The sequence below is a fragment of the Fusarium sambucinum genome, chromosome III, assembly GCF_050947815.1.
Source record: "Fusarium sambucinum isolate potato_lamoka chromosome III, whole genome shotgun sequence".
NCBI lineage: Eukaryota > Fungi > Ascomycota > Sordariomycetes > Hypocreales > Nectriaceae > Fusarium > Fusarium sambucinum.
In genome coordinates, this window is record NC_139292.1 from 3552562 (window position 1) to 3575489 (window position 22928).

At 46.4% G+C, this 22928-nt stretch overlaps 8 protein-coding genes across 8 annotated transcripts; 5 read left to right on the forward strand and 3 right to left on the reverse strand.

The window, feature by feature from the left end:
• Positions 1–651: 651 nt before the first annotated feature.
• Positions 652–1236, forward strand: FSST1_011342 (uncharacterized protein; the record flags this gene model as incomplete). Its single annotated transcript, XM_083234465.1, has 1 exon — positions 652–1236. One exon carries the CDS (start codon positions 652–654, stop codon positions 1234–1236), a length of 585 nt encoding a protein of 194 aa, XP_083081038.1.
• A 3595-nt stretch (positions 1237–4831) lies between these two features.
• On the forward strand, positions 4832–6909 carry FSST1_011343 (Zn(II)2Cys6 transcription factor domain-containing protein; the record flags this gene model as incomplete). The annotated part of the gene is made up of 3 exons (XM_083234467.1): positions 4832–4960; positions 5013–5883; positions 6605–6909. The coding sequence occupies 3 exons, from the start codon at positions 4832–4834 to the stop codon at positions 6907–6909; spliced, it is 1305 nt and encodes a 434-aa protein (XP_083081039.1).
• Positions 6910–7002: 93 nt separating this feature from the next.
• On the reverse strand, positions 7003–8337 carry FSST1_011344 (uncharacterized protein; the record flags this gene model as incomplete). Its single annotated transcript, XM_083234468.1, has 5 exons — positions 7003–7080; positions 7130–7528; positions 7581–8016; positions 8067–8125; positions 8176–8337. The coding sequence occupies 5 exons, from the start codon at positions 8335–8337 to the stop codon at positions 7003–7005; spliced, it is 1134 nt and encodes a 377-aa protein (XP_083081040.1).
• Positions 8338–9050: 713 nt separating this feature from the next.
• Positions 9051–9509, reverse strand: FSST1_011345 (uncharacterized protein; the record flags this gene model as incomplete). The annotated part of the gene is made up of 1 exon (XM_083234469.1): positions 9051–9509. One exon carries the CDS (start codon positions 9507–9509, stop codon positions 9051–9053), a length of 459 nt encoding a protein of 152 aa, XP_083081041.1.
• A 1947-nt stretch (positions 9510–11456) lies between these two features.
• On the reverse strand, positions 11457–13297 carry FSST1_011346 (general substrate transporter; the record flags this gene model as incomplete). The annotated part of the gene is made up of 6 exons (XM_083234470.1): positions 11457–11575; positions 11622–11852; positions 11899–12488; positions 12535–12796; positions 12844–13053; positions 13102–13297. The coding sequence occupies 6 exons, from the start codon at positions 13295–13297 to the stop codon at positions 11457–11459; spliced, it is 1608 nt and encodes a 535-aa protein (XP_083081042.1).
• Positions 13298–16889: 3592 nt separating this feature from the next.
• On the forward strand, positions 16890–17708 carry FSST1_011347 (alpha/beta hydrolase; the record flags this gene model as incomplete). The annotated part of the gene is made up of 2 exons (XM_083234471.1): positions 16890–17330; positions 17376–17708. The coding sequence occupies 2 exons, from the start codon at positions 16890–16892 to the stop codon at positions 17706–17708; spliced, it is 774 nt and encodes a 257-aa protein (XP_083081043.1).
• A 1317-nt stretch (positions 17709–19025) lies between these two features.
• On the forward strand, positions 19026–19337 carry FSST1_011348 (uncharacterized protein; the record flags this gene model as incomplete). Its single annotated transcript, XM_083234472.1, has 1 exon — positions 19026–19337. One exon carries the CDS (start codon positions 19026–19028, stop codon positions 19335–19337), a length of 312 nt encoding a protein of 103 aa, XP_083081044.1.
• A 784-nt stretch (positions 19338–20121) lies between these two features.
• On the forward strand, positions 20122–22755 carry FSST1_011349 (P-loop containing nucleoside triphosphate hydrolase protein; the record flags this gene model as incomplete). The annotated part of the gene is made up of 1 exon (XM_083223737.1): positions 20122–22755. One exon carries the CDS (start codon positions 20122–20124, stop codon positions 22753–22755), a length of 2634 nt encoding a protein of 877 aa, XP_083081045.1.
• Between the last annotated feature and the right edge of the window lie 173 nt (positions 22756–22928).

A 22928-nucleotide genomic window follows, 5' to 3' on the forward strand; every position in this document is an offset into this window, starting at 1 on the left:
TCCCTTGTCACGATGATCCATTTCTCTACAGCCCAAGAGGGACTAATCAACAAGATTGTCTTTGTATGTGCCTTGATAAAGATGATCGAATTAAAACGATATTGATTGTCATATTCATCTACAACGGAGTTCATCTTTTTCGTCTCTAGGCCAAGCTTTCAACTCATTTCAGGGGTAGGAAAAACGGCACGGTGATATGATCACGATTCTTGGCAACCAATTACAACTCTTGCTACTCACACGATAATTTAAAAACATGGGGTCATTTAAGGCTGAAGACACAATCCTCAGGGTATCAGAACGCTGGAAGTATAAGGGATGAAATTAGTAGGTCACTTTGTGCTCCTTAGAATATAGCTCTTACACTATTTATTTTCACACCCTAAAGCTTGAGGCCATTTTTTCTGGTACCCAGTAGACAATGTCAGCGGCTAACAACACGATACGACAAATTGTCCAGGATACAACGTTACGGCTGACAGTTTGAGTCACCGGTTAATCTACAGCATGGCATTAATTTGCTTCGCCCTGCGGCGTGGTAATAGCTTATAACCAGTTTACTCCGCCGTTTTGATCTGCTAACCATCAATCGTTAACCAAAAGTCACTCGCTTAGATATCACATTCGTTTTACAGAGTATAAACCTCCAAAATGGTCAAGACTACTCTTCTCTCAGCCCTCCCCGTGCTCATGCTCGCTGAGCAAGCCCTTGGATTCGGTTGCTCAACACACAGCTTCACCACATGCGAAGACAAAATCGTTCACTGGTTCGACCCTGATGATGGCATGATTTGCGATCCTCTTGATTGCGGTGGTGGTCGAGCCCCCGTAAAGACCGGCGTACCAGGATGCGCCAACTACTCGGGCACCGAGACCCGCGGAACATCCTATCTCTCATGCTGGAAGCCTTCGACTACTCTTGCCACCGCATCCGCTGAAGCAACCAGTGAGGCCGTCAGTGTTGATGCTGAACCTACTAGTACAGCTGTCGAAGTCGAGACTCAGATCACAACCGAGAGCCAAGCTGCCGAGCCAAGCACTTCCGGAGTGATTGAGGCGACTGTCTCTGAGCTTACCACTGTCGCCCCTGTCATTCCCTCTCAGACACAGACGACTACTGAAACTCAAGCGACTGAGCCAGCGTCTACCCCGGTTGTCAACCCCAACGCTGCACAGGCTTTGAAGGGTTCTTTTATTGCTGCTGTCGGAGTTGCCATCGGTGCCATGTTTCTCTAGGCACAAAGTCATCAATATGGATATGTGTTAGGAATCAATGATATAATGAAGGTGTATTCAGTTGGGTTTTGTTCGGTCTGCCTTCCAAGACATATCGGATCTGGTTATCATAATATGGACATCCTTCGATATCAAATATTTTAATTATTTCTCAATATTGACCTCTTCTTTTTCGCAATCCTTTGATATCTCTCGAGCTTCCTTCTTTCTCAATTTTTGAAGACCGGCGTGTTTCAGCTTTGTAAACGATACCGGCTTGAAGACATACTTTCGTTCCCCCGAACCCTTGCAAGCGATATTAAGTCGAGTACATCTCGAGCAAGCCGGTTTCTGCTGATCGCACTACATATAGTCAGTCAGTGTCCTTTATAATAAGGCGAGTTGAAGACCTTTTTCTTTTGCTTGAGGCAGTTATTACAGCCTCTGCTTTTGGGAACTCCTGGCATTGCGCCTACTGAGTACAGGTTTGATTTTTATGCAAGCCTGCAGCATCGAATTCGAATTCTCTCTTCGGTCGAGATTTATATTTCGTCCATTTTATATACCTACTAGTGATCTGCGGCTTTATCCCCCACTTCAACCAGAGCGCTCAGTTCCACCTTGTTGGGAATAGTGTCATGTCATGGCGTAGATCAAGTGGCGCTGTGTAATGCACATTGGTCTTGTCATCCACCCAAGACCCTTGAGATCCAATGTAAGGCTGATGTAAGGGCCCGCACTGTTTTCTTGGATCTTACTTCTTGATCAAGTGTCCCTATCGGGAGAACATCTGATGTTTGTGGAGGCAAATATCCGGATTTTGAGGTCGATTTTCAATGATCTTCAGATCTGACATGCTTAGACTATCGCCATATCATTGTGCTACGAAATAGAAGCATAATTAAGGTCTTGAACAGAGTCGAGCATTTTGAATGCATACAGTTCCTCAGCGACTGGCTCTAATTAAATTAACAAATTATGTCCTCGAGTTCCCGTCCCTCAACTAAATCCGGACATTACCACTACTCACCCATAAATTTGAAGATATCCACAAGATTCAATCTTTATTGCTTTGCATGTTTTGAAACAATATAGACGTTGTGCGTACTGCCGCAGAACAGGAACTCCGAGAGACCGTACATCGCTTGCTAATAACATTATCGAACCTCAATAGTCCTCAGACAGAATGGTCCATGAGTCTGGATCGTCTATGATGCGATACTGAGATGCTAGGATACGGCCAAGGCTCCACCAAGGAGTAGTTTGTTAATGAGGTTCAGATTGTAACAAATCTGCGGCTTTCTCAACGAGTTCAGATGGGACACACATTTACCAGTCCTGTAAGTTGAGGCAAGACAGTCAGCAAGCCATCATGCCTGCCGGACGCACTCTGGCGGCGCCATAAATTGTTAGAGCTGAAATCCTCACAAGAGAAAGTAACAAGATAACAAACTGTGTTGGAGACATGCTACAGCCTGAAAAGAAGGATTGACGCAATTGGCGGGGACAGATAAATAGGCAATTCTTACATCGTCTACTAAACCGGTGCGGACAACCTCTGTGTAACAGAAAGGTTGCCTAAGCCTTAGGGTAAAGAAATAAATCACCTAAGAAGTCTAATCTAAACAGCATAAACTGGCCTAATAACTTTGTCTTTTATGACTCGCCCATGACGGCAGGACGGAAAACCAGTCATGCACAACTTCAAGGGTTTGGCACGGAGGATAGCCAGGTACACGACTGAGTCTTTGAACTTGGACGTTGAGCCAGGCTAAATTTGCGGAAGTAGATGCCAATAGGCCAGGAAGTGACAATTCTCTTGCGGAAAGCAATGTGCATCGACAGACACGTTGGTATGCTGGAGTTGTTATAAAATGTGCATTCATTGTACATATATAACTGAAAGAAAAATGGATTTCAAAGGGGACGATCTACTTGGGAAGAAATATTTACATACTTGAGCCATGACAAAGGTATTAAATTGATTGCCACTCTTTTATTGATACATGAGTTACTTTAGCAGCCTATTTGTAGTTCCGATCTCAGCTAGTATGTCCGCTAAATACCTGTGTTCGACGCTGGGAACAGACTTTTGCCCTCTGACCATTGAAAAGGCCACTCTGCGACAAGGCTTTCTGGAATAGACGTCCAGAACCCAAACGTGAGTTTGCGATCCAAGGATAGGTAGATGTCATGTGCAATGACGTAGGCAACTCCCCGACCCTCCTGCAACAAACAGGCAGTATCAAACAAGGAGACTAAAGATTGGCTTTTTGGCACCTCCAAACTACAGGCAGTAGATGTGGCCGCTAATGTGAAGGAAGAACCATGTCCGGGCAGTCTCTCTCTGCAACCACTTTGGCGTTGTACCATGGTAAGCTGGAATATAAAGCATCGGAGCAGATGGCTTCTGAGCTGGTTCTCTTCATCCGTACTTAAACTGTCAAACTCCCATAGGGACTTAAAATCCCACTCCCACTCCTCCTCGTGATCGAACCTAATGCCCGAAATCCATAGTCCAATCATGATGTCGTTGACAAATGAGGTTCTTTGCCATAAATTGGACCTATGAATGGATAGGAGATCTCGAATTGTACCAGGCGCCTCTCTGGCACGTCGGCCAGTAGTGGTTGAGTTGAGATTGAGAAGGCCAAGGACCAACCACAGTAATCCTTCATTCCGCAACGAGTGGCTAATTCCTCTACTCTTTTCCATCACTTGTGATGGAATGTTTGAACTAGCTGTAGCGGTACTTTTTATTCCAATGAAGTCGGTGGTTCCATTCTTCAGAAGCACAGCGAGGCGCACCTTCATTTGACGAACAATGCCATTGCAATCAAGGGCGACTAAAAGCTATACGATAGTCGTACTCGAAATACCCCAAAATGTCTCGAAATGCAACAGCCTCGGTCTCAGAAAGAGCAGGGCCCTTATGATCAGGGTTGATAACACGTTGGTACTCAAACAACTCTACCTACCAATTGTGTGAAGGTACCATTCTCGCCGACTATTCTTCATAATATCAACAAGAATTCATTCAAACACAGCAGCGTCATGCCCACCAGTCAGTTGATCTGTGTCGTGCTTGTGCAAGACTTGCTGACTGAGATAGCTACCATTTCGGGAATAGAGTGCGTCTTACATGCAGATCCTCAACCCAGGGAGTTGAAAAGTCGGGATTTCAGCAACTTGAACATGACTCACCGATATGCTCAACAACGCAATTCTGACACACTGTTCACCTGCCGTCAATGGAAATATGTACAGCTGAATTATCTGAATCTTGATTGGCACCTTGTTCCATCTAGAACAATTCCAAATTCTGGGGGCTGAGCTAGTGAGGCGCAGTCTGCTTCCGCGTGTCGTCTACACCGACCGCCAATGTCGCAGTGGATATCACACACGACACTAGCGACACCTTAACCAAACGGAATTACGTAGCCTGCATCTGAAAGGCTAAGGTTATATCAAATTATCTCACTGCGGCATGATTGTGGATAACGCCAGTAAGCAGGGTGTTTGCTGCTAGACAAGGAATCGCAATCTTAAAAGAACCTCGACAATCCACCAGAGATTTGGCCGTGATTGCCTAGATCGATCGGTATCTTCTAACAACATGTTTTGCCTTCGACAATCGCCGTCGCGTAGCACGCACCGAACATCAAGTCCTGATACAGTCAGGTCAAGAAGATCTCACACAAAGTCGCGACATGGATGCTTAGGATGTAAACAAAGAAGAAAGAAGGTGAGAATATGAAAACATCATTCCGATTGCGTAAACATACTAACATGCGCAGTGTGACGAACAAAGACCCCAATGTTCGCGATGCCTTGATAAGGACATTCCATGTGAATACCCTCGCTCGTCAAAGTCCCGAAATCTGAGGTCGCCCGTGTCAGATAAAGACAACGCGTGGGATCAATCTCAAAGACTTGCTGTCCCAAGTCCTGGCCCCCATCGATCCACTGGTTCCAGTCTTGGTTCGACATCCAGCATTTCCTCGCCGTTCCTGGCGCCAACCCCAACCTACGAGTTTAACGCCGGCATATTCACCCACCAGAGCATTGCGCCGTCTGTGGATCTCGGTGCAACAGAACTAGAGCTTTTCAGCTACTACTTGTCACATGCTGCTCGGTCAATGGCCTATGATGACGAGGACCTATACGCACTACAAGTTGGCTTTCCGAACTTAGCATTTCGAAGTAAACCTTTGATGAGCTCTATTCTTGCCCTTGCAGCAGTCAGAAAATGCCACGATATACTCTCCCAGCCGTCGACACAGCCCGCCGACAAAGGTCAAGTTAGAACTCTTCTGGCTCTTGCGGACGAGCACCACAGAGACTCGCTTCGTCAGACGCGAGCTGATATCCCCAACGCCAACCATTACGACCACGTCGTTGCAAACGCACCTCTTATGGTACTTTATGCAACAGCAAACCACGCCGTTCGGATCAAACTGTCCGATACACAGGATGACCAAGATGCAAATATCAATCTGGCTCCGGCGCAACTGCACTGGATGACACTTATTCGTGCAGCGCATTTGGCGTACACTGGTCTTTTGCATTCTACCAAGGATTTCAGCATGTTGGATGATTTCACTGCTAGTCCACCAGCGATAACTCTGAATCATCCGATTAGTGGGCTTGTTCCCATGGCTGAGAATGGTCCAACTCAGAAGACGGAGACTCTGCTGATGCCTATAATTGCAGCTACATACAGCTCGGCGCTAGAGAAGTTGCAGACAAGAGCGCAGACACTGCAATTCATACTGCATCTGACTTCCTCGGATAACTCTAAGGAGTATAGAGAGTTTTAAGCTTATCTTATTGCCCTAGAGTCCCTAGGTACTATCTTAATCGAGTTATTTAAAGCAGGTAATAACAGCTATAATATATCTTAGATTAATTTAGAGAATAATTAGGCAGCTTTAAGTTAGCTTTCTAATATATTACCCTGGTTATAGAATTATATAGCATGCGTTATATTCTTAACCCTACTAAAACCACTAAGGCGAATAATCATGTGGTTTCTTAATCGGGTTCCGGCAGAATTCCAGCTTAGCGCTAGAGAAGTTGTAGACAAGAGCGCAGACACTGCAATTTATACTGCATCTAACTTCCTCGGATAACTCCAAGGAGTATAAAGAGTTTTAAGCTTATCTTATTGCCCTAGAGTCCCTAGGTACTATCTTAATCAAGTTATTTAAAGCAGGTAATAATAGCTATAATATATCTCAGATTAATTTAGAGAACGATTAGGCAGCTTTAAGTCAGCTTTCTAATATATCACCCTGGTTGCAGAATTATATAGCATGCGTTACATTCTTAACCCTACCAAAACCACTGAGGCAAATAATCATGTAGTTTCTCAATCGGGTTCCGGCAGAATTCCTGAGTATTATCCAATCGACCCTTGACAACATACCTGACACCGTTCCCGATGAAGGTATACAGTGCGACAGCGATGATTCTTCTGAGACTTCTCGACTTGCTATGGACATATTTGCCCACTGGCTTGTTCTGGTCATGCTCCTGGATGGTGTTTGGTGGATCGGCGGAATCGGAGTCTGTGAATTGGGCAGAATCACAAAGTATATGGGTCGACAACAAGAGGGTTTGGTAGGATCAAAAGGATCTTGGTGGCCAAGGAGCATGCTCAATATCGCATTGGAAATAGGGAAACAGGACTAGATTCGGAAGAAACCAATAATCATATAGTTAAGATACAACTGTGGTAACCGGGAACAAATCGATTGATTTTAATAGGTCGTTGAGCTAAATATTTTAACGTGACTGGTCGTCCCTGGTCCACGCCTTGACAGGCTCCATTAGAATATCTTGTGATCCTCCTTGTTGTTCACGCTGCTTCAACATTAGCATAGTATGATCAACCTAGATTCTCAACACTCACATCTACTCTTGTTAGCATAGTATCTTCAGACTCGCCTCTCTGGCGCGGGGCATGAGAAACAAAATTTTGGGTATGCTCCTCATGCCACTGTGGAACTCCATCTGCATAAGTCTGATTGGTGTTTGCTGCAAACTCATAGTGTCCATCGTCCCTCGAGCCCATTGGACGTAAGATTGACCCTAATTCTGCTCTGGAGGACGATTCAAACCGTGAAATCTTGCGATTGTATCCAGGCATCGAGAAATCGGTAGAAACTGGTGGATGGGCCGACGGTGAGGCGTTATCTCTGTACTCGAAGGTCGTGATTTTTCTCATGGCTGATTCCGATATCCGGTCCAGAACACTCTTGAAATCGTCGAGGAATATGACATCGGACGCGCATTTGAATACCAGGGCTAGCTAGAAACAAAAAGTCAGCAGGTATTGGGAGTGTCTCGCGAGAAGAACATACCCTCCAAAATGGATTCATTCCGCCTCTCTTAGATACCACAATCATGAAGATGACATCCGTGATTAAGAATACAATTGAGAGAAGAAGACAAAGAAGCATGATTCCGAAGCGTGGGCTTGTGCGAACCAGACCGGATATCGTAAATTCGTAATTCTCGCGAATGGCCATGACCAATTTTATCGTCGTGAAAACCCACCATGGGTCCCTGAACAGCGGTTCGAGTAATCTTGATGTGTCAAAGATTCGGCTACCGAGGTGGTTGTGGTATTGGAAGTTTGCCCATGTTTCGAGAATCCAGTAAGGTTGAACCATGAGCAATGTGATGATGAAGATTCGTGCGCCCCATTTGGGAAGAAACGGTCGGATCTTTAGCCACGCGATGAGATTGTGGATGAAGTATGAGATGTAGAGCAGAGTTGCGGTGCTGCTGAGGATCCTTTGATAGGTTAGCAAGGCGTAGTTCAAATGTCGGTTTTATCTTATTACCATCCATATTCTGGTTGTTCAAAGAATGCAAAGAATCCATGACCGAGCGCAAGGAGTAGCTGTTGCCAATGGTTAACACGAGTCTGTGGAGAACGGAGGGCGATCATACTTCACCAAGAATAAGCTTATGTAGTAGCGTCTTTCTGCGATAGTTACATAGAACAAGCAAAATAAGGATGACAACGGCTCCGACGTTGAAACCCTGACTCCATGCTTCTACGACAGCCTGTTCTCGGGTCGTGACGTACGGGCTGTTTTGGTTCGATGCCATTTCGACATCGTGGGTGAACGTTGGGGAAAACGGGTTCTATCTAGTACAGTCAGCACAGCATGAAGAAAACAACTTTGCATGTAAAATCAGCATAAGCGAAGGAAGGCTGATTAATATTACTTTCGGGAACTGTAACGTCATTGTTGTCCCAGGTCGCAAGGGTGCTTTGTCTTGCCAATGCTTGGCTTCTCGGTGTCAAATCATAGATGGAAGAAAGCCGCTGCCTTGACATGGTTCAGCCCAAGGATCTGGTTGATTGTGGGCACCAATCAGATTAGGGGGCTGGGGATGAGAGTACATCTCCAGAACAAAACGGGTAAACTATGAGATGTCTGGCTCAAAGTTTATCTAGAACGCCGAACAACGACACGAACCACTATTAAACGTCATGTTTGGACACATCTGTAGCTCTTATGGTCCAATTGTCATTGTAACAAACTGGCTAGTCACTCCCCGATCCAAGGGGCAGCGCTCGTCCAATGCGGAAGACTTTCTAGCTCTTTCGTGCACTCGTGGCTATGTTGGATGTGGTTACGATACAGCTTAGTGGACTTATTGTAGACAGACTTGTTTATTTTTGTACTAAATTGCTGGCTTGTTCTATCTTGCCTCACTCTGGATGCCGGTGCATCACGGGCTAACTCCCAGGCCCATTGTGTATGCACTCGAGTTCAATACAACTTCCTTAGCACTCCTTCCATACATAGCGTGACTTAGTTCTTGGGCTGAGAAACTTTTTCCCAGTCAACGGGACCCTGATGGGTGCCGTCCTTGTTCAGGCCAGTACTGTTTGTGACGCGCTTGTGAGTCGCGGTCTTGGCGAACTCGTCCCACTGCTCGGAATCGTAGGGCATGATCTTGTACTCAATCTCCGAGCAGTTGTTCTCTTTCATGACACGAGCAGCTAATTCCCCAAGGAGCTTGGAATCCATGCAAACACCCATAAACCCTCCTGTAGAAGTAGCGGCTGCCCAATCGGAAGTGCCGACATTAGAGGCGGTGGTGACGTTCATCATCTCATGACCTTCACGGTCACGAAGCTCCACCCTTTCAGCCTCAGGTACGAGAGTGAAATCGTTCTTGGGGACGGAGGTTGAGTCCTGAGACCCGTCTGTGCAGGGCCGAGCCTGCTCCTGTTGAGCTCGCGCGTTTGGCTTCTCGTCGGAGACCATCTTGAGTGCTTGCGATGATCTGAAGAAAGAACAAGCGTTAGATGTGAAGAATACTGCAGAGCTGACTTGAAATACTTACCGATTTGAAGAAGGTGAAGAGGTTGTGCGGAGAAAAGAAATCGGAGTTGAGTGTTTGTGATGATCTGCAGAAGGAAGAGAAATTAGATGGGAAAGATACTGCAGAGCTGACTTGAAATACTCACTGATCTGACGAAAGTGAAGAGGTTGTGCGAAGAAAAGCAACCAGAGTTGGGTGTTTTGAAGAAAAAGAAATCTAGATTCCTTGTGTGAATGTGCAGGCTTAAATAGATCGCTGGTGGCTAGCTTGGCAGCTGTTTGCACTGGCAGCTGTTTGCACTGGCAGCTGTTTGCACTGGCAGCTATTTGCACTGGCAGCTGTTTGCACTGGCAGCTATTTACACTGGCAGCTGTTTACACTGGCAGCTGTTTACACTGGCAGCTGTTTGCACTAGCAGCTGTTTGCACCGGCAGCTGTTTGCACTGGCAGCAACTGCGAGCCCAGTGGGTGAATGTAATAGGCACTGATTCACGTTGACCGATACAGCCTTTCTACCTAGGCATGTAGGCTAAGTTGATCCCAATAAGAAAAAAAGGTTGATAACATTTGTCTTTTGCAATATCTCGCCATTTAGCGAGGCAAGACTGTCTCTTGAACCGAATGGGCGAATCCATATAAAAAGATTATACATTTTTATGCATAAGACCATTCATTGGGTTCCAAGTATCGGCTAACTCCAGTATATGTTTCATTTCAACCTGAACTTATGTGATCCTTGAGCTCAGAATCTGTCCCATGCTCCGGGAACTAATCGAGAAAAGGTCCGCCGTTGACTTCAATGAGCATTAGCTCACTGACGTATCGCTTATCCAGGCTTGTTATTTAAAGGAGTTGAACACCTAGGCTCTAATGGTTCCATAGCATCGATGTCAGACTGGAGAAGGTAGTGACGGTACAATGCCAAATTCACTGTTGGACGCCAAGCAACCCGAGGTGCAATGGTATAGCGATGCATATGATTCGAAGAGGATTATCTCACAGTGAATGCACTGACTGAAATCTTGCTCTCAAAGTGATACTATTGCTCTGCACGAGTTTGACAGCGGTCAGATTTTAGGTACTTGGAACAAATTACTTTATTTAGACTGCGATGTAGCATTTACGTCTTCTCCAATAGCCATCTTTAACTTACCCTCTGTGTCCGCCATCTCTGAAATGCCGTAGAAGATAGCCGGCTCTATATGGGAAGTCTTGCTACGGCGTGGCTCAATAGCAGTCTTTTTCCCGATTTGGGAACATCGGCGTTGAGCTTGATCCAAGGTATATCTAAGGGAGTGTCTTTACTGCGCTGTATAAAAACTTTGGAAAGGATATACTGAGATAAATGGTGCGGGGTACTGGATGGAGAGATCTTTGTCGCGGGTTGGCACAGTTTATAGGAGATGGATGGTAATTTCTTGCAATCATGTTAGGCGGCCGCCTTGCCATCTTCTGTTTGCAATAGCACTCAGAGCAATCCACTCTTTAGTGACTTTAGGAAACAAATAGGCTGAGGATAGGTCTAAACTTGAATAAAGCGCCTAAATTATTTTATCTTTAGGCTTTATGGAATGTTATCGTCTCGCTCGGGCAAACAGACGTTTACAATGCAGTAGTAACCTATGAAAACAACTAGATACCTAGAACACCCTGAGCTTTGGAACTTCCACAAGATAGTCATTCATAAGAAATACCAATTTTGAATTATTTGAACGATAGAACGAGTTTCAGGTAAAAGTCCTTGGGTATCCAGAGTTTCAAAAAAGCAACAGTAGATCTAGAGGCAGATTTGTTACGGCCGCACATTTGTTGTATTAATTTCAGCGAGTCTTGTACTATTCAATTTCCCATCCAACTAAAAACACTCATCCATCTAACAAAGTAACGGCTTAAGCAACCTCTCGAGTCTGCACATGAGTCTGATGCTCCTCCTCCTTGGCATCTCCGAAATGGATTTGCTTCTCGACAGCAGCGGTTGCCTTTTCCTTGAGCTCGTCGGCCTCGAAGACTGTATCTGTTAGTTATTGAACGAACTGGAGATTTCAAATACATACGGAAAGCAAGTTCCTCGAGGGTGCGGCCGCTGGTCTCAGGGTAGAGGAAGTAGATGATGAGGAACTCGAAGACGATCCAGCCACAGTAGATAGCCAGGTACTTCCACTTGATAGCTTCGAGAGCAATAGAGTTGACGTTGGTGGAGAAGAAACCGGCAAGCTTTCCAAAGATTTGCTGGATACCGATACCACGAGATCGCATAGCATATGGCCAAAGTTCGACAAGGTAGGCTGCAAAATGTTAGCGGTTTCAACGGTTGTCGGCCAGATGACTTACTATATGTTAGAGCGTTGTTTCCGATGTTGTAGGTTGGCGAGTAGGCAAAATAGAAAAAGAGCGCAGCGATGCCAGCAGCATTGTTCTTTTGGCCTTCGGGAAGCGACTGTATCTGCTGGAGGGAGACGGTGATGGCGATAAAGGCGAGAAGCATCAGAGTTGCGGATAGCATGTACATGTGTCTACGCTTGAAGCGAGGAACGATGAGAGCAATAATTGTGGCGTTTAGCAAACTCCAGCAGGCGAAAGCAAGGTTGATGCGAGTCTTTGTGTAGTTGTCCGTGAATCCCATGAGCTCAAACAGTTTACCGGAGTAGTAACTCATAAGAGTGTTGCCCGAGAGTTGAGTGAAGAGACCGATGAAGATGGTGACAAGGAATCGGCGTCGCATACCGGCGGTACGGATAACTGAGAGCCAGGACTCCTTAGAAGCTTCCATCTCAGCCTTGATGGTTTCGCGGATTTGGACGATTTCGGCTTGGACAAGGGGAGAATTGGCATCACCCTCGGCGTGGTATTTGACGAGAATTGCGGCGGCCTCTTCGCTGCGGTCCTTGGAGATGAGGAAACGGGGGGACTCGGGGAGGAGGCTGGCGTATGTCAGTTTTGAACTCTCTGAAGTCGTGTTTCACTTACAAAACAGTGGCAATTTGAATCAGAGAGGGGCAAATCTGTAGAAGAGAAGGAATTCTCCAGGCCCAGTTTGACTTGATAGGAGTGGTGGCTAAGGCAATAGCAGAGGCAAGAATTTGACCAATAAAGTATGAAGAGTTGAAAAGCGAGGTCAGGGTAGCTCGCTCCTTGGGGTAACCCAGCTCTCCGATAAGGGCAGCACCAGAGATGATACAGAAGAGAATTCCAGCTCCGAGAATCATACGAGCGACAATGTACATGCCGACTAGAAGATGTAAGTACGCTGAAACTATTACAGGCCTGAGTTCTTACCATGCTGAGCGAAACCTTGAATGATGGCACCGACAACCATGATGAGAGAACCCAACATAATGGACCATCTTCGACCATATTTTTGAGCAAACCAGGGGGCAACAGGGACAGCAAAGATGGAGCCGAGTTGGTAACAGGAGTTGACAAAGCCGAGCAGACCAGGTTCGATAGCATATTCCTCCTTGTCGTTCATCCGTCCTTCACCGAGATCTAGGAATTGTTAGTTGGTAATGGGGTGTACGGTGTAGATGAGCGTACACTGGTGAAAGGTTTTGGAGTATTGCAGAGTGTTGATAAGCTGAGAATCGAAACCAGAAGTCATCTCGACACCCATACAACAGAAGAACAACCAGACGTACATGATACGAAGATTAGGCTTCTTGTACCATGGTGTCTTGTCCTCGTCGACGAGGCGAGTGACGATGGGATCGGCGGCGGAACCAACGTTGACCATCGTGGCGGTTTGACGTTTGGTGAATGCAATGCAATGCAAAGGGCGTGGGCCGCTCTACCGGTAACAGTGGCAGTCGGACGGTCGGTACTGGAGAGGAACTGGAGACTCGAAATTTCGATGGGGACACTGCAGATCATATTATATACCTGCTGTTGGGGTTATATCTCCAGGTATCCCCCGGTTAGATAAGATAGAGCTGTAGCTCATAGCTTGCTGCTCTAACGGTAGGGTTTCCGAATTCTCCGCACTCAACAGTCGTCTGGGGAAAAAACATGGAGTCTCCGCACCCAAAACTTGCTTTGACCGCATGTCCATGTTGCATCGCGATGTGACATTTTGAGAGTCTCAGTCAGCAAAAAGAGCAACGTAGACCAGGCGATTCGTTCGGGTAACATCCCCGGTCGGTTGACACTCACCCGAAAACGGATTCTCGCGCCGAAAGTGAGGAGGTTTGAGCAAACTCAGCAGCGGTTAAACGGACCGGCTGATGGTGGGTAGTGGAGAGTCTGGGGGTTGATTGGATTGAGCTTATGCTTAAAACCGCTGATCATCCCGTCTTTGGTGTGGTTCAAGTTGGAGGATATGCGAGATCTAAAACTAGCACCTGACTCTACCGAAATTGCGGGGTTAGTTTGGGCTCAGGAAGCGACATGGAAGCCAAGACGGGCATGGCAGGAAGGTTTTAGTCCTTCACCTCTGCATTACTCGAAGGTATAATTTCTCCATCCATTTGTGCCCAGCGTAATAAGAACGACAAGGGTATAAAGCTTGGCTGTTTAATGGATTGACAAAGCATTACCAAACTCTATCAATTATACGACTGGATAACCGGCAATTAACTTGACCAGCCACTCAAATAATTGATTCATGTCAGCGTCTCTTGTTCACCAACTGATGCATGTCTCCACGAAACGTTTCTCGAAGCCAAGAATCCTCATAAGGCGTGGCACGTTCAAGTCGGACTTTTATTTCTTCTTTCAGCATCAACAGGTTACATCACTCTCCAAATCCCCTGTCTTTCAGCTTGTCAACCGTTCACCTGGTATTCTTAGCTTAGGTGCATAGTCTACCCGCTCTTCAGGCTAAATGGCCATGTAAACACCCGGACAAAGAGACAACTCGAGTCTACCTTGGCAGCCCAGTCAATACCCTGGGAGGGTTCACTGTCAACCCTCCTAAGCTTTAAATGGACGTGAGATGAAGCAATATCAGGACAACCGTCAGACGGGTATACTGTCCACCGATAACTTGCCATTTCCGGATGAATCCTTCGACGTTTTCCATCTTGATTGGGATACTTTTTATTTACACGATATTTATCAACTCGTTTTCATCCCTTGGCTCATTGACCTTTTCGGTCCGATCAAAAGGACATTCTTACACAGAACCATGTCCAATGATCAGTGCCCTGACGCATTGTTTAAAACAAAGGGTCCATTCTACCGAGTGTGATGCATCCGGGGTAAGTGGATATCAAAATAGGGAGGCGAATGACATTCCAGCTGGTGGTCGTCTGGGGATAAAGCTTGGCGGTAGAGCAATCCGGGGAAGATGACAGTTTAGGATTGTCATTATGTTGTCTTTGGTTCGTGGGTGTTCTCTTCAGCGACCGTTTTACTTGTGCTTGTTGGATGTGGTGAAGCGTGGTTGGTGGTAAGATGTAGTTGGTCATTGTCATATAATGAGTAATAATTTTTGCCTTCGTAAATCCCGGGCGTGTGGTCTAGGGGTATGATGTTCGCTTCGCATCTTTGTTCTGTCTATCAGACGATATGTAATTGCGAAAGGTCGAGGGTTCAATTCCCTCCTCGTCCAACCTTTTTGTTTTCTTTCTTCAAGAATCGATTCTACCGACTGAAGTCGTTCCGGCACGACCCTTTTTGGCTCTACTTTGATATGATATGCTCCATTTTGTACGAAGCGCATCGATTGGAAGCTTCATCCTGCCCTTCTGTGTGTTATTGGTATACGGTTTGTCGATGTAAAGTGTAAATCGTTTATTAATGCAACTACTGACTCTGGAATTCATCCCTCCCACTTTCTTTATATTCTCGTGCAGGATATAACCTTTAGGTCTATTGTTCTTTTTAGAATACCCTTTCGGAAAAAGCTTGCAGTATCCAAACCATCACCCTTGTCATCGTGTACCCTGGATTCATTAGGCCCTTCTGGTCCCATCTGAATTTCTATACTCCATTTCGCATGTGGCCTGAGTTTCTGGGAGTATAGTCTAATGATATTAGACCCGGATTGTTGGTAAAGTGTGCATGTTTCCAGAATCAGCTGAAGCTTGACACGTACATGAATGGCCGGCTGATGTGTCATCTGCTGAAGCGCTTCTTTGCGATGTGGTCTCCTGGCTGAACAGAATGTTGTCGAGACTAACGCAAGCGTATGGAAAACACCCTATAGGCCAGGGAAAAGAATTCTTGACTGAAGGTGCAATAACAGATATACCCGTATTTGGTCTAGGTGGACATATTGCATCACCAACCTAGAATGCTCTTGTTCATTCTCCCTTAACTGTTGCTGCACGGCCTGATACTGTATTCGTACCTGTTGTAATCTGTCCAGCTCGTCTCGGAGTATTTGGACAAGTAATTGGCTCAACCGTTGGCGCTGATACGGATCGGAAGAGTAATACCACATCGTGATTAACTGTAGTACTTGTGCCTCTGACGGAGGTGGTGGTAGTGCTCGTTGCAGTGGTCTCGTCTGTCGTGCTGGGTCTGTTCGCGATGGTAACCCTGTGGGTGATCTTCGTTCCATCTTTGGTCGTTCGTCAAGTAGGTAGTGAATGATACGTCGAGGTGTCTGTTGTCTTGTCTCGGAAATTGGTTCCATGTTTATTTATGCAAATGTTATTTTTGTCTTGGTTGATCTCAGCTAAAGGTAAATGTTCTCTGGAACATTCTAGTCTTTATCAAGCTTTATTTATATATTTAACACAGAACTTGATCGAGAGTTTATTAATGATAATACTGAGTTCAAATAAGAACCTTCTCTACCACATAGCTCTATCTTTGACCTAACTGATCGGAGTTCTATCTGTCATTGTACTTTTACTTCAGCCACAATTACCTGAAATCGAATATTGCAGAAAACGAAAAAAGACTTATTCTTTCTTTTTAGCTTTCCTCTCCCACCTTTGCTCAAGAAATCCCATTACGCTCCATATCTCGGCAAGAACTATAGACTAGGCCAGGGTAATGAGTACATCATAGACTCGACCAGTACAATAGACAAAGCTTCCGATTCTTGTTCGGAGGGTTTACTTACTCAGGAGTGCCCTATTGGCTGTTATCCATCAACCTGCATCTTCGCGGCTAGAAAGTGGAACTCGTACCATGTCTTTTCATCTCATTGGTATATCTACATTGATCAACAATAGTCATATCATTGATGCATAGACTTGATCAACAATTAAGCGATCTACCAATTGGCACAAAGGTATTGAGGTTCCTGTGGATCAACGTGCAGAGTCCAACATGGCATACATGTTGCATAAATATACAGCTTATCTGCAGTTTCTTTTTGTTTTTTCTTATTAATCGTACAATAATACTCAAACTCCGCTTTTTGCATAATAGCCATGGTCTCTGCAAACCTCACCAAAGCACTCTTTCTCCTCGTCACTGGTGCCTGGCATCCACCTGCCTGCTATAGTCATCTCAAGACCGACCTAGCCTCCTTAGGCTATGACTGTGTTATCCCACAAATTCCCTCTATGGGCAATAGTACAAATGGCATAACATGGGAGGCTGACCGGGACGAGGTTGTCTCTGTAGCAATGTCATACTTCGAGCAAGGAAGAGAAGTCATCTTGGTGGGCCATTCGTATGGTGGAGTGCCAGCCACAGTTGCGACTGAGGGCCAAGGAGTTAAAGACAGGGCCAAGAAAGGACTTCTAGGAGGATTCAGCAGCGTCATTTTCCTCACAGCTTTTGCTGCACCTGCCCGAGGCATGGATTTGCTTAGCATGTTCGGTGGCGAATGGCCAGAATGGCTAGACACAGGCAAGCCGTATGTCAAGGTAAGATGATCTTGTCTCATTCAACCCTAGTCACTAACTTGTGAGAACCAAATTACTCGCATTAACGAAAAGGGAATCCCGCTTCTATACAATGATGCCACGGAAGACGAAGCCCAAAGAATCTTTGAGTTGCTGTTGCCGCACTCTCAAGATGCTTTCGAGACTCCACTCACTTGGTCAGCTTCGGATATCACGATCCCAAAGACGTTTTTGATTTGTGAGGATGACATAGCTTTTCGAGCAGAGTTCCAAGAGCAGCTCGTGAAATCCATCCCTGGCATGAGAGAAGCAAGGATTGCGGCGGGCCATAGTCCATTCGTGGGGAAGTCAATGCAACTCGCGAGAAAACTCGTAGAAATTGCTGAGGGCATAATCTAGATCCAGTAGAATGAAGGTCAATGTGGAAAGATGTGAAGTGTAATAACCTATGGACACATCTTAAAATCCAATCAATTTTTAAGCCCATCATCTATTTCCACATTCATTTTCTCAGCAAGCCTCTCACGTATACCCCTATCTGAATGTCCGTAACCACTGAAGAATCCGTTCTGTGTGACCTCAGCAGAGTTCTCGCGGTGGCCTGGTATAATCGACATCGATCCTCTGCTTCCCAAATTTGTAGTCATGAGACAAGCCGAGGAGACTTAGGTTTTGTCATACTCTTTTAAATATTGGAATCTGCGCTTTGAGCACAAAGCGACCTACCCCCTCATACAACTAACCTTGGGATTATTGTTACGCAGATAGTGAGTGAACATATGGTGGTCAGCGGGGTTGGAATTGATTCCTCGTGTGTTAGTTGGGGCGAGGAGAAGGGAGAGTTTGTCGAATGTCTCACTTAGGATAGACTTGGATCTGCAGAAGATGATAGTTACGGGGGAGGAACTATTCCTGTATACACCAAATCCTAAGCAAGTTTGTTGGCCCACAGCGGCCGAGTCATGAAGAAAATTACCCAATGTTTGGAAGATCATCTGCCCCTGTTCTAATAAGTGGTTGGGCCTCTCACGATTTTCGTATCAAATCACACCGAATAATACGCTTGAGGAGGCCAGAGATATTCACGGTTTAGGTCTTGAGTCAATGTATCAATGCAAAAAACGCTTCCGCACATAACATGATGTGGGGTAGACCTCGCAACCTAGCTCAGACTTTCAAAGTGATCTTTAAGGGAAGTCAGAGAAAGCGATAAATTGATTCTTGGGTTTATATGCCCTGTACAACCTTTACATGACCGCTATCTCCCAAATCCATTCATTACTTGTCCTCATCTTTGATCTTGCTGGGACAATCGTCGTTAGGGCAGTCGAACGGTGTGTAGAGTTTTGTAATTTTGTGTTCCATACGTGGATTGTGAGACTCCCTTTTAAATGAAGTGGACGGTGGGGTTATCCCAGTACTGCTTGTTATTTTGTTCTCTTTCTTGTAAGGATCGCAGTACTCCCATGTGATGCTATCGGTATGAAGGCATATTGGGCAGTGCTGAAGCTTTTCTATGCACATGATGTCCTCGTAGTAGAGATATTGGGTTATGTGTATGTAGTTGGTAATTTATCAAAGCAAGGTTGTTGAGAAGTTTGAATGCTTCTCGATCGATATATATAGGTATCTTCCAGTATGAATCACGATAGCTTTTAAAGAGTTCATGCCACCAAGCGTCCTTCTGGAAATCACTCCCGCATTCTCTTGGAATTAATGAAGCACGTCAAGCAGGACGACGATGATCACGGTGTTGATATGGACGACGTTTTCTCCGAGGATTCGATCGACACTTACAGTGTCGGACCAGAACTCGTCACAATCAGCTGCACCCGTACTCGAGCTGAATCTATGGAGCAAATCGGGAACTTGTTCAATGGTCTTGCAGCCGACCCTGGATCAGGCAACGCTCAAGCCCGCGTTGAATCGTTGGGCCAGCTAAGCCAACATCCAAGTCCTCCCTACAGATTTGAAGCTATTGCGCTACTTCTGGGTATCCCCCAATGCTTTCGAGGTTCGGAGACATGAAAAGACGAAATTGTTAGGTTAGTTTATGCTCTTTAGACCATACTCTTATGTCATTTCTTTTTACTTTTAAAGTTGAGCAGACTTTCTTATCACCTCATAGGCTGATAACTAGATTGCAAGTTCTTCAATTTCGTCCAACCGCGACTTTACCTTCCAATCACTACATAATTATCATCTCTACTGCGCTTCTCTAATGTTATAAATTTCACAGTAAGTTACTCTTGATTTTTTAAACATGCTGCAATCTTCAGGCCAGTTTATGGTGGTGGTCTAGGGTGTGTAAGACGCGTCTGTATACGTAGTGGGGCTACGTCACTTAGATACTGTCAGCCACGACGCACAAACCCAGAGTCAGATAAGCAAGAACAAGGCAGCAATTTAGCAGAATTCAACAAGTGTGACTATGATCGTTCTGATAAGCTGTGGCGTCGCATACCAGATCTAACACAGCCACGGGTAAGTCGCCCCCATTTTGTTCTTTTGTTGCCTTTCTGCTTCTGTTGAGTGTGGCGCAGCTGTCAAAGTATGACGCTAACTGGCTGGGCATCACCTAGGTCGCCTCGACGCTTGGCAGCCGCGCAAACCGTAGGAGAGGCAGCCAGGAAAGAACGAATCAAGCCCAAGCGTCATAATGTATAAAATAACACATGACGAATGCCTTGGCTGAAACTGTTACCTTTTTTCTCTTCCATTTCTTGATTTAAACCTGTATCAGACACATACAACTACAACACACGCACAGCAAACTCTCAACTACTGCTGTTGTTAACCTCCTTGCGAGAGAATGGGCTCTCTGTTCGTCATACCTCCAGACCAAGACGCCCAAGCCGCTGACTCTCATTCTTCTGCTAGGCAAAACATGCGCCCTTCACTCGAATCTTCCCTAGGCGATCAGGGCCTTGCTACCGAGCAACGTAGCCTACTAGATCTCATTGACAAGCTTCAATTCGCACAGCTCGACGATGTCAAACTTCCGCAAATTGTTGTTGTTGGCGACCAGTCAGCGGGAAAGAGTTCAGTCCTAGAAGCCCTCACCGGCACTCCCTTCCCTCGCGATGCCGGCGCCTGTACACGGTTTGCGACAGAGATTCGCATGCGACGAGCGAAAGAGACAAAACTAAAGGTTTCCATCATTCCCGACAAGTCCCGACCTCACAACGAACAAGCTCGTCTACTCCAATATGGCGGCGACGTCACCGGTGACACACCCTTTGACGCAATGATGCGAGATGCGACAGAATTGATCGCCCCGCGAAGTATCCCCGGTCGCTTTGCGGCTCGCGACATTCTCGTTGTTGAGAAGAGCGGCCCCGACATGCCACTATTGACTTTGGTCGATTTGCCTGGTCTTGTTCGAGTCGCCAACCGTGATCAATCCGAGAACGACATCCAAACCATTGAAGCCCTCTCCGACCGATACATGAAGAGCTCGCGAACAATCATTCTTGCCGTCATTGGTGGCAATAACGATTATGTTCAAGCTCCCATCCTCAAAAAGGCCCGTCAGTTTGATCCCAAGGGATCGCGCACCATCGGTGTCCTTACAAAGCCCGACATGACCGAGCGCATCGGTCTCGAAGACAAGTTTGTTGAACTTGTTACCAACAAGGATCAAGAGAACAACTTCAAGCTTGGCTGGTATGTCTTGCTGAACCCTGGTCCTGGTGAGCAATGGCAGTCTCCCGAGGATCGCGCCGCGCGAGAAGCCGAATTCTTTTCCCGTGGTAAATGGTCAACTCTTCCTCCTGAGATGTGGGGTATTGGTGCTCTTCGTGCCAAGTTGAGCACCCAGCTTCAGCGCCACATCGGCAAGCACGTCAAGACTCTGCGTCGCCAGATCCAGCAAGCCTTGGAAGGATGCGAAACTCAACTCAAGGCCATGGGCGTCGGCAAAGACACCCCAGAGGAGATGCGTTTCCAGATGGGTGAGCTCTTTACAGCGTCCAACAACCTCGTCACCCCTGCGGTGAACGGTAACTACAAGAACCCCTTTGGTGAGCGATTCTTTGCCAGACAGTCAAGTCCCAAGGGCACACCATCACAAAAGCTTCGTGCTCGCATTCGAGATGAAAGTGAGCGTTTCGCAAAGCGGTTCCGACAGCAGGGTCGTAAGGTGACCTTCCAGAACAGCCCTCCTGCCACCGGAGCCAATGGCGCAGACACAAACGGCACCCCTCTTCCCCCGGCGGTTGGTGATCGCAGCAAGAAAGAGTTTGCCGAACACGAAGTTGAACCTCTTCTCCGACAAATCCGGGGTAACGAACTTCCTCTTGACTCAAACCCCCGTGCGCCTTATATCCTCTTCCAGGACTACTCCAGGAGCTGGCCTGTCCTGGCGCAAGAGTACAAGGACAATGTTGGTGTCATTTGCAACGAGTTTCTTGCCGATGTCATCGATCACATCTGGCCTATTCGCATGCGCGATCCTCTTCGCATGTATTTCCTCGAACTAAGAATGAAGGAGTTGTACGACAGTGCCGACACTGAGCTTGGTCATCTCACTGACGACATGGAGCTTGAGATTCAGCCTTTCGACCCCGAGTATGAGGAGCGACTTCGCAAGTGGCGCGCTGAAGCTACTGAGAATGGCGGAACCTACACTGAAGCTGAGGAAGTTTTGGAGAAGATGCTTATCTACTATGATCTTACCGCCCGCATCTTTACCCGCAACGTCATTACCCAAGTCGTCGAGCGACACCTCCTTCTCGGTATGCTGCGTCTGTTTAATCCTATTGAGATTCTCCGCATGCAAGACTCCACCATCGAGGCTATTGCTGCCGAGAACAAGGAGACCCGCGATCGTCGCAAGACTCTTCAAGCTCAGAAGAAGGCTATCGAGGAAGCCAAGTCTATTTGTGCCAGTCTTGCTATGCGAAGCGATTTACGAGTATACGAGGATGATTCAGATAATGATACCCAAACAGACGATGATGAACAGGCTACTCGTGGAGTAACCCGTCGTCAAGTTGGCGCACCTCAGAACGGCACCCAGAGCGGTGCATCTCAAGGCGGATTACTCCAAGCACAACCCGCTCAACAACCAACACGCACCTCTCAAGAGTCTGTCCGTAGACCAAAACGCGACAGTCGCGATGATCGACAGGAGCGTGAGGAACAGCGATCAAGCAGACCTCCAGTCCCAGCTCAGGACTCTTACCAAAACGGCTCTTACCGACAGGAGCCCAGCCGTGATTGGGAGCCAGTGTACCATGCCCAGCAGGCCCAGCAGGCTCAGCAAGCCCAACCTGGACATGCTCCTCCTCCCCCACCACCCCGTCCATCAAAGGTCGGCCTAGGAGATGCTGATGGTTATTACGACAATCGTCGCCAGGACTCGTACAACGAGAGCCCTGGACGAAGCGAACGCCGAGAGGGTGCACGACATAGACTTGCCAATGCCATGCGAATGGGAAATTAAGAAGTTACACAAGAGAAGGAATGGCGTTGGGAATGAATTACTGTGATATTCTTTGTAATGAAGCGATTATGATTGGCTCAGGCAGGATAGTTAGATAGAGTACAAGAGAATGGCATTTGCATACTGAAACGTCTGTGTGATTGATCCTGATAGGCATGTAATAAGATAGATAA